Source organism: Notamacropus eugenii, chromosome 5 (genome assembly GCF_028372415.1).
Source record: "Notamacropus eugenii isolate mMacEug1 chromosome 5, mMacEug1.pri_v2, whole genome shotgun sequence".
Taxonomy (NCBI): Eukaryota; Metazoa; Chordata; class Mammalia; order Diprotodontia; family Macropodidae; genus Notamacropus; species Notamacropus eugenii.
In genome coordinates, this window is record NC_092876.1 from 132,846,391 (window position 1) to 132,857,761 (window position 11,371).

Genomic DNA, 11,371 nt, shown 5'->3' on the forward strand with positions numbered 1-11,371 from the left:
AGTTTGGGCCCTTAAACAATAAGTTTCAGGGAACATGATAAAGTAAATGGAAATTGTGCTCACTTTGTAAGGAGAGGGATTGGTTTTGAGAGTCAGTATGGTATAGTAGAATTGAAGTCAAGAAGATCAGTGTTTGAATCCAGCCTCAGCCAGTTTCCTTATCTGCAAATTTGGAATACCTACTTCATAGGATTGCTGTGATGATCAATGAACAAAAGAATGAAAAAGGCATTATTAAGTGCTGTGTGTGTGTGCGCGTGTGTGTGTGTGTAATGGATAAATGTTAGCTAATATTTGTATTATTACATCTCTGATGGTTGGCCTCAGTTTTCTCATCTATAAAGTGACAATTTGGGACTACATTAATTGTAAGTCTCTGATGAGTCTCATCCTTACAGACTACACAATTCTAGGGGCAGTGCAGCTTCATAGGAATCACCATGAACTGAGAGTCCAAAGTCCTGAATTTGAATTCTGGTTTCCACGTCTTTTAGCTTTGGAACCCTCAACAAGTCACTTAACCTTTCAGCCCTCATTGTCTTACTCTATAAAATTGCAGTAATAATTCCTATAATGCCTGTTTCACAGGACTGTTATGAGAAATGCAGTTTGTGAATTGTAAAGTATATAAATACCTAATTCAATTCCATAGGCATATAATAAATGCCTACATATATAAGGCACTGGCTTAGGTGCTAGGGATACAAAAACAAGATGAAAAATAGTCTCTGCCCCAAAGGAGCTTACATTATACTGACATTATTATCAATAAATTAACTGTGCCCCATATTTAGATAATGTCAGAAAGAAAAATTCATTACCAAAGCCTTCCTCAGTGGATGAAGAATTCCTGTTTCTTTTATCACAACTACTAGAAAAAACAGCTCTTCCATTCCCATGCTAATGTTCTTGTTTCTTCATCCACCCACGGCAGTTGTAGTGATGTTCAGACCCTCTCAGAACATATCAGATAGGGAAAACTTCAAAAACAGACCTATCTGAGGCCCAACCTATCTAAAAGAGGCTTATCGCCACAGGGTTGGCCAGCACAAAATAGACTCTTGGCCACAGCAACTCATGAAACTGGTTAGTAAGTTTGCCATGGTAGGTGCTGGTGAAGGAAACATTCTTACCAAGGATGCCACATACTTTTTGAATTAAGAAGAAGAATCTAGTTGAATGCAGGCTAATAATCTGTTTACAGAGTGATGAGTTGGAAACTCAAACTTGATTTTTAGGACCTAAACAAGAAAATGTCCTTTTTTATGTGTAAAATTCATTTATTCACAAATAATTTATATGCAAAACACTGTGCTAGCCCAGAGAAAAGACAGAAATATTAAATAAGATATTGACCTTTCCTTCATTGAGCTCACAGTTTTAGGAGGATAGTACATAGACACAAATAGATTTAATACACAACATTATGTGATAAGTATATTAGATAACAACAAAGCATCTTGATGGGACATGGAATTCAGAAGCTCAGGACAGAGATATCCAGTTTCATTAGATAATAGAGTATATAAGGTATGATATGAAAAAGGAAGGTACTAGTTTCTTGAGGGCCTTGTTTGAACTTTACCCAGTAGGCAATAGAAAGCCACTGAAAAGTTTTGAAGAGTGACATGACAGTATCTATGCATTTGTTGGTGTTCAGTCATTTTTCAGTCATGTCTGACTCTTTGTAACCCCATTTGGGTTTTTTGGCAGAGATACTGGAGTGGTTTGCCATTTCCTTCTCTAGCTCATTTTTTATATGAGGAAACTGAGGTAAACAAGATTGAGTGACTTGCCCCAGGGTCACACAAATAGTAAGAGTCTGAGGTCAGATTTGAACTCAGGAAGGTGAGACTTCCTGACTTTAGACCCACCACTCTACCTATTATGCCACCTAGCTGCCCCATATTTATACATAAGAGAGTATTATGATATCATTATGAAGGATAGATTAAAGGGGAAAGAGTAGAGTTGGGAGGACCTTTTACCAGGCTTTTACAAAAGTCTAGGCAGGGAAGTAAAAGGGATATTTTTTATTACAGGAAATTAAAAAGGTTTTGCACAAGCAAGACCAGTGCAGCCAAAATTAGAAGGAAAGTGGGAAATGGAGGGAGGAGATTTTTACAGCAGATTTCTCTGATAAAGGCCTCATTTCTCAAATATATAGGGAAATGAGCCAAATTTATAAAAATAAATTCCATTCCCCCATTGGTAATCAAAGGATATGAGCAAACAGTTTTCAGAAGAAGAAATTGAAGCTATCAATTATTATATTAAAAAAAATACTCCAAGTCACTATTGATTAGAGAAATACAAGTTAAAACAACTCAGAGGTACTACTTCACATTTATCAGACTGGCTAACATGACAGAAAAGGAAAATGACAGATGCTGGAGGGGATGTACAAAAATTAGGACACTATTGGTGGAGTTGTAAACTGGTCTAACCGTTCTGGAGAAAATTTGGAACAATGCCCAAAGGCCTATAAAACTACATACTCTTTGACTCAGCAATAACACTACTAGGTCGGCATCCCAAAGAAATCAAAGAAAAGACCTATATGTACAAAAACATTTATAACATCTCTTTTTGTGGTGGCAAAGAATTGGAAACTGAAGGGATATCCATCAATTGGGAAATGGCTAAACCAGTTGTGCTAATGACTGTGATGGAAAGCTGTTGTTCTATGAGAAATGACAAGGAGAATGGTTTTGGGAAAACCCGGGAAGACATATAGGAACTGATGCAAAATGAAGTGAGCAGAACTAGGAGAACAATGTACACAGTAATAATGATCAGCTGTGAAAGACAGCTAATTCTAATCAGTGCAATGATCCAAGACAACCCCAAAGGACTCCCCAAAAAGTGCTGTCTACATCCAGAGAACCAGTGAACTCTGAATGCAGGTTGAAGCAAGCTTTTTTCATTTTCTTTATTTTTCTTGCTTTTTTTGGCAACATAGCTAATAGGGAAATATGTTTTGTATGGCTTCACATTTACATTTGCCATCATATTTCTTGCCTTCTCAATGGGTGGGGGAGGGGCTGGAGGAAGGAGAGAATTTGGAACTCGGAATTTTTTAAAAATGAATGTTATGGTAAATAACATCTATACACACATATATGCGTACATATACATACAAAGTCTTGGTAGATTATAATGAAGACATTTACAGAAGGTTTGGCAGTTGGAAAAGAAATGCCATATAGGATAAATGTTATGAAGCATGGATATACCTTGGTAAGAAGACTAGATATAAAGGACATAAAGGATACTGGAGAGTTTGTTGCAGTTTCAAACATGAGTTATGGGGAATTGTTGCAAACTTAAGTCATGACGTCAGAAAGGAAAAGCAGGTTTGGAAGGAGGATGACAGGCTTAGCACTGGATAATAAATGTAACATTTGTTGTGCTTGTAAATCTTCCCTGTGTAGATCCTCCATGAGCAAGGAACCTACAGCCTCAAGGCCACATGTGGCCTTCTAGGTCCTTGGGTGCAGCCTTTTGACTGAATCAAAGTTCTACAGAACAAATCCTTTTTATTACGGAGATTTGTTCTGCAAAGTTTGGGTTCAGTCAAAGGGCTGTACTTGGGACCTAGAGAGCCACATGTGGCCTCAAGACCACAGGCTCTCTACCCCTGTGTGACATTTAGTAAAATGGGCCTGAAGTACAGAAGAGAAGTCAAGATTGGAAAGACATGTTTGGGGATCATTTATATAGTAGTCACTAAAACTGCGGGAATGAAAGGTTCCCTGGGAAAGAGTAGACAAAGAGAAAAGGGAAAAGCTGGAGATAGATCATGGCTATCGCCTACATTAAAGCATCAGGAAGATGATATATAGGGATGGTTAAAAAAAGTAGAAGGAAAGAAATCCAGGAGAGTATGGTGTCTTTTAAAGACAGAGGAGAAGAAAATCTTCCAAAAGAGAAGGTAATGCATAGCTCATCAATGTCAAGAGCTACAGAAAGTTGTATGGGGACTCACAAAAAAAAAAAACCATACGTGGGTTAATATTCCTTATCTTCTTTATAGGAATATTGTTTGGGTTAATTAGCATGAGTTAGTTGATTTCATAATCTCTCTGTAAACATTTGGCAATTGTCCCCAAAACCCAGCTCTAAAGAGGAGGGAAAAAACCTAGCCCTTGGTGCCTTGTGTTAAGTTGCAACAATTAACAAATTGGAATTGCTTTTTCACCTTAATATTTTATGAAATGCTTTGTGTTCTTAACAAAAACAAATGTTTGAACTTATCCCCCACTATAATCCTCTGCATTGTCACCATGGCACAGGTGATTGGATGTATGGGAGCTTTCCGTAGGCATGAGGCTTCTCCTCTGTCTGGGATGTTGTGAAAAAAGCATATACTACAAAAGGTCAAGTGCTATATTGATACAAGTGCCTGTCCTCATGAATTATGAAAGACAAGGCAGGAGGAGGGAAATTATCATGCTACCTTCTGGATTTTTTAAAGAAATTTTTCATTTTAGGGGTACAGCTAGTACTTGAAACACAGTATTTTCATTTTGTAGAAAATATAAATGTTCTCCCTTCCCACAACTTGAGGGGGTGAGAATAAACAGGTAATTAAATTATTTTTTTTCTGTTTGGACTTCATTTCTTCAAGTTAACTGAAGTTATAAATTATTACTGTGTGAACCTGTCAGGGATTGTAGCTTCTTCATGCACAATATAAAATTGTGCAGTTATTTCAACAGTACATAGTATATATTATTTTCTCTATGATGGGGGAATTGTGTGTTTAAATCAATCCAAATACCTCTTCCTTCTGGATATTCTCTTTTCTATGGTTCTTGTTTTGGGGGAGAAGGCTATGGGGAGTGGTTTTATTGGGGTTTTTTTTTAAGATTCTCTTGGTTATCTTCTTGCCTGTCTCAGTCTCCTTTGCTAGTTCTTCATCCTCATCATATCCACAGGTGTATCCCAAGATTCTGTCCTCTGCTCCCTTCTCTTTTCTCTCTATACCCTCTCACTTGATAATCTTATCATTGCCCATGGGTTCAGTTATTATCTCTCTACAGATTATTCCCAAATCTATATATCCAACCCTTGTTTCTCTCCTAAACTTCTGCCTCAAAATCCCTGAATGTTCTGTAGATATTTCAAACTAACATGTACATACCAGAACTCAGTATCTTTCCCTGTAACCCATCCCTCTTTCAGACTTCCTCTTTACTGTCCCAGGCAGGACCATCCTTCCAGTCATCCAGATATACTTCCTCAGAATCATCTTTGATTCTTCATTCTTAACCCCGTAAATCCAGCTGGTTACCAAATCTTGTCATTTTTCCCCCCAACATTTCTCATATACATCCTTTTCATTCCACTCACCCAACCCAACCCTAGTTTAGACCCTAATCACCTTTTACTTTGACTATTGAAATAACCTCGATGATCTCCCTGCTTCAATCATATCCTTCTCCCAGTTGCCAAAACGATTTTCTTAGAATAGGTTTGGTTGATAGACAAGAAAGCTGAAGTTGGAGGAGGGAAGTGGTCATACAACTAGAAAATGGGGCAGCCAGCACTTCAGTGCAATTAAATAAATATTTATTTGTCTACTTTGTGGCACCATGATAGGCTCAGGGAAATCAAAAGAAAAAATTAAATAGACACTGTTCTCAAAACACAGCTACTTTTTGTAGCACATACCATGTTTCCTTCTAACTCATTGATCTAGATATATACAGACAAATCATTTCAAGAGGGAGAGAGCACTGACTACAGTAGGGATCAGGAAAAGCTCCACATGGGAAAGGGTGAAGGAACTGAGCCTTTCGGTGAAAGAAGCAGTAAATTCCAAGAGGTGGAGATGAAAGAGTATATTCCAGGTAAGGGTGGCAGCCTGTGACATGGCATGGCATGTTGAGTCGAAAAAATAAGCTAGTAACTCAGTTTGACTGGAATGTAGAATGCATGAAGTCCAGTAGTTATATGAAGGAAGTATATAGAAAGTTAGGTAAGGCCATATTGTGGAGAGGTATAAATGCCAAGCTCAGAAGTTTATATTGTAACCCAAAAGCAATAGGGAGCCACTGAAGGTTTTGAGTAGGAGAATGACATGGTCAGACTTCAATCTCAGAAGCAGTGTAGAGGATGGTTTTCAAGCATGCATATGTTAAGCACTAGAAATACAAAGACAAAAGCTGAACCATCCTTGGCCTCAAGGAAATTACATTTATAACGTGTGTGTGTGTGTGTGTGTGTGTACATAGATGCAAAACATATATATGTTTATATATAAAACACACATAAAGTAGATATGAGGTTACTTTGCAGGCAAGGGTAAGCTACTTCTCTCCAGCAGGAGTTAGTTTTGAGAAACAGTTCTAGGCATCTCCTACCATTTGGAGGAACATGAGTAATGTTAGTCCTTTCTAGATAACACCCTTCAGTTATCTTAAAATTTAAACCCAACCCACAATTGCTAAAGCATTTCTCATTTCTGGAAGAGTTTATTTTAGGTAAACCCAGCAAGAATTGACTCTCCAGACATCTAGTGCTGGCTGGAACTCTCTCCTTAGTCTAAAAGGCATTGTCGCATGTGCTGTGGTCTATCCACTTTGCCTGGGCCTCTTCTCTGAACTCTGTCTTGGACCAAAGCCACTTCCCTTCTGCTCCCCATTCTGAAAATTTCATGAGTGCAGAAACTGTTATTTTTCATCTTTGTATTCCTCCTGGACAATGCTTCAGTGTTTAATAAATGTTTGTAAAATCAGATTTAATTTGTTGTCCAGCATAAATCAATCCTCTTCCCTCACTTTGAATGAGCACCACAATCATTGTGCTCAAAAGACAGTGTCCTCACTAATTTTCACTTTTTCAAATGATATCTGGGAAAAATGATTCCCCTCTGAGTTGTTTCTTCTTTTACATCATAGAATCTCAGTCTCATGACACTTTATTTTAATCCTTGCTTTGAGAAGTTTAACAAAAAAAACTAATATGACCAGTCTTGTAGATATTACAAGAAATTGCCTCCATGCCTCCCACTCTCTACATTCATATAGTTTTCTGGTGCAAAACTGATGGACAAAGGTGGGCCTTTGGTTTTTTGGTGTTAGTAGCATAGGGCCTTGATAGAAAACCTGTTTGCTCCGAAATATAATAGCATTTTGATGGCATCTGTCTTTATTAGTGCAAGACCTTTGACATCAGGAAAGGCAATTCTCTCCCATCAGGGCTGCTTTGTGTAGGTGGTAGCTAGCTGTCCCTTATAAGGCACATCAGGAATTTTTCACATTTGGTCAATTCTATACATAATTCTACAAAGAAAACCTTTTTGCAAAATATGTATTTCCTAATACTTCATGCATTTGAGTAAAGATTAAAGTAGAACTAGGATATGACAACCAAACAAATTTTTGATTTCAGTAATCACCCTCATTTTTAGCCAGTGATTTCAGCTATCTCCATGGCATAGCCACAGAATAACAGAATGTTAGCATGAGAAAGGATCCTAGGACAAATAATGTTAGAATTAGAAGGGACCTTAGAGCATAAAACGTCACAAGTATGAAGAATACTAGATATCTCAACCAATCCTCTCATTTTACATTTGGGGAAATTTAGTGCCCAGTGAGTCAGTGAAGATTTCAAGTCTTCTTCCAAACTTAAACTCTTTCCACTGTACTATGTATCCTGCTAAAACATAGCTTGATATTTTGTTTCTTTTTCTTACTCCTATTATGTATCTACTGAAAATGCTAATTATAAGCAAAATGATCCAAAGACAAGCATAAGAAAAAACAAATAATCCTTGTAAAATTTGCAAATTAGCTTCCTTTAATTGCCTACAGGACTGACCATGTTACACTTTTACATACAGAGCGACACTCTCTGTCTCTCTCTCTCTCCCACTCACTTATTCATTTGCTCTATAAATTCCACTGGCTTCCCATCACTTCTAGGTTCAAATACAAAATCCTTTATTTGGTATAAACCCTTCATAACCTCTCTCCCTCCTCACCACCCCCAACCCCTCTCCACCTTTTCAGTGTTCTTATACCTTGCTCCTGTCATGTATTCTTCAGCCCAGTGATGCTGTCCTGCCTGTTCCTCAAATAAAATACTCCATCTCTTGGTTCTAGGCGTTTTCACTGGTTGCCCTCCATGCCCGGAGTGCTTCCCCTCCTCATCTCCACTTCCTTGCTTCCCTAGCTTCCATCAAACCCAACTAAAATCCTGCCTTCTATAGGAAGCTTTTCCCAACCTCTCTGTCTCTCTCATTCAATTATAAACTCCTTGAGGAAGGGACTGTCTTTTGCCTCTTTTTGTATCCCCAGGGCTTAGCACAGTGCCTGGCACATAGGAGGCACTTTTAATATATGTCTATTGACTGACTGTTTCCCAAGATGTGTAATACGTAATAATGTTCAAATGCCCTGATTTTTGATTCTCATTATACAGTCTCAGAGTGGTAAGATATGTGAAGGGTCATTTCATCGAACCCCATGCCCAGACCTGTTTCAGAACCATGGTTTTAAAGTCCAGAAAATCAGAATAGGCTGAGAAGGGAATGGGAGTAAGTCAGCTTGGACCATTATGCCAAATAGAAGCTCCGGAAGGAGTTCATTAATTGAAGTGAAGGGTGGGCCTTGCAGAGGAATATTCCAGGGTGAGCAGGCTGAAGAGGTGGTATTCTCTTCTAGAGCAAGGATGCTCCAGGCTCTGAAGGAAGTTACAAGATGAGTCTTCTGTAGTTAAGGCATAGTTCTGAAGTCCAGAGAGTCAGAAGGGGATAGATTCAAGGCACAGGATTTTTAGATGTGATCAATGTAGGAATTTGTTTTGCTTGACTATGGATATTCGTTACAAGGAATTCTGCCTCCCACTCCACCCCAATAGGTAGTGGAGGTAGGAGAGAGAGAAAATAAATGCTTGTTAATTGAAAATAAAATAAAATTTATTTAAAAAAAAAAAAAAAAAAAGCAAAAGTCAGATAAGTATTAAGCACCAGAGCCAGGATTTGAATCCAAATCACCTGACTCCAGATCCAGTACCTTTCCACTTACTACACCAGACTGCCTTTCTAATGCATGGGATGATGAAAAACTCAGTACTCCTTAGAACACTTCATTCTACTCCTAAATACCTATTGTGGTTGGGAAATATTTCCTTATAACAAACTGACATCTATCTGCTTACATTTTCTTGCAAAATTGTTCCTTGGTATGCCTTCTGGGGAAAACCAGAGTAAGTCTAAGATCATAGTATGTAAAAATAGAGGAGCTCGTTGCCATCTAATCCCTCATTTTATAGAGAGGAAACTGACCCCAAGGGAGCTAGGTTGACTTGTTCCAGGTCACTTGGGGAATGACTAGTAGTGCTGGGATTTGAACTAAGTCTTCTGATTCCAAATCTCATGTTCTTTCATTTGTCTCATGAGCACACACGTTTGCCCGTGCGCACACACACACACACACACACACACACACACACACACACACACTCAGTGAGCTTTGAGGTACCCAAAATCAACAATTTAAATCATCTTTTCTCTAATATAGACATACTCACTTTCTTGATCCTACCCTGTTATATCATAGGCTAATAAATAGTGCTGGAAGAGACCTTAAAGTCAAGTCTAATCCCCTCATTTTACAGATGGGGAAACTGACCCCCAAAAAGATTCTGGAACTTGCCTAAAATACCATAGGTCAGTGGTTGAATAAGGATTCGAACCTCTGTCTTCTGACTCCCAATCTAGTGTTTTTTCCATTGTACTACAACTACTTCTCTACATATTTCTTCATGAAAAACTTCTACAATAGTAATTATTATCACAATAACCTATTTCTGTAATATTTTACAATTTGCAAAGCATTTGCCTTGCAATAACCCTATACAGTAGATAGTGCTATCTCCATTATACAGTTGAGGAAACTGAGGCCAGTAAGGCAAAGGGACTTATCCCAATATCTCCTTAGTGGCAGAGCCAGGATTCACCCCTGAGTCTTCCAGCTCCAAGTCAAGTGCTTTTTCTGCTATAGTATTCTATCTTTTTTTAGAAGACATTGCCTAGTCAGTTTTACTAATTTATGCAATGCCTGGCTCCTAAAATACCACTTGCATATATTTCATTCAGAAATATTTTTTCCAATGATAATATTTTTTTATGTGAATGTGAGATCTCATTGATGTATTTATTTCAGCAGTTCAACTCAATCTTTTCTGCCTTGTGTCTTTCTGCAAACCCTCCATGTGCTGATGATCTTCTTCTGGAGCAGGGGGTCTCTATTCACCTATTTTGTGTCTCTGATGTCTTGGGCCTGGGCAGTCCACCTCATGAAGGAATACTCATCTCAGAATCAGTACTCCTCGGACATTGTATTGCTAAACAGCTATCATGGTTGGGAAATGTTTGCTTACAACAAATTGAAATCTGCGTCCTTACATTCTCTCCCAACGTTGTTCCCCAGCATGCCTTCTGGGGAAAAGCAGAATAAGTCTAGCATAATTTTAAATGCATCCAATTAAATATATACAATTTCAAAAGAAGCCAACTAAATGGAAATACAATTTTATAAAAACAAGTTCATGGGCTCCCAGTTAAGAGCTCTTCTCTAGAGGTTTCATTGTTGAGTTGGTGTCAGTGAAGCAAGAAGGTTACTTGCTAGTCTCCTGCCTTGCCCCACATGAGTGACTAACTCACTTCCTTTTCTGGTCATACATGTCTCTGATAATATCCTTTAAGGCACTGGTAATGATAATATAAGAATAAACTCATAACTTCTGAGCAGCACTTTACAGAATTTTATCATCTTCCCTAAACCCAAAATGAGCCAACATTTTGTTAGATCATCAGATAGGCAAACATGACTTATTTCCATCTGAAAATGTACAGATACACAGTCTCAGATCCTGAACTTTGGGATAATTGGTAGTTTCCATAATTAGGTTCTTAGAAAAACAGACATTCTTAATTAGAGCTTGTATTTCTCTAAGGTGAAAAAGTTTGTAGCCTCGGTATTATGCATACTTTTAAAGGCAGCTCCTTCTTTGAATCAGGAACATGGCAAAACCATTTGATACTGAGTATTCTGAAAGTCTTACAAGTGCTCTGTTCTCTCTGCAGGTGGTGCGGGATTACAATCTTCAGCTGTTTTTACAAGAGAATTCTGTGTTTCATAAGCCACCACCTTTCCAGTTCCATCCCAGTGACAGTGATACCGTAAGGAAATTCTGTCTTCTCATCCTTGTTTCATCTTTTTTCTTATGTTTATAGTCTTCTCCAGGATCCAAATAAAAGCCAGGCTGGGCTTGCTAAGTTTTCTACTTGCCCTTTAACAGTTGGCCTTCTTGAACTAGATGGAAAGCCCTGACTGTCTCTCATCAGTTCTGTGGA

General features: G+C 38.2%; 1 protein-coding gene across 1 annotated transcript in view; it reads left to right on the forward strand.

Moving 5' to 3' along the window:
• The window catches only part of FCHSD2 (FCH and double SH3 domains 2), a 346,602-nt gene that overhangs the window by 246,396 nt on the left and 88,835 nt on the right, over window positions 1-11,371 (forward strand). The window contains exon 10 of the mRNA XM_072610940.1: window positions 11,102-11,197. Coding sequence (XP_072467041.1) covers window positions 11,102-11,197 — 96 coding nt within the window. The remainder of the gene's footprint in view (window positions 1-11,101; window positions 11,198-11,371) is intronic.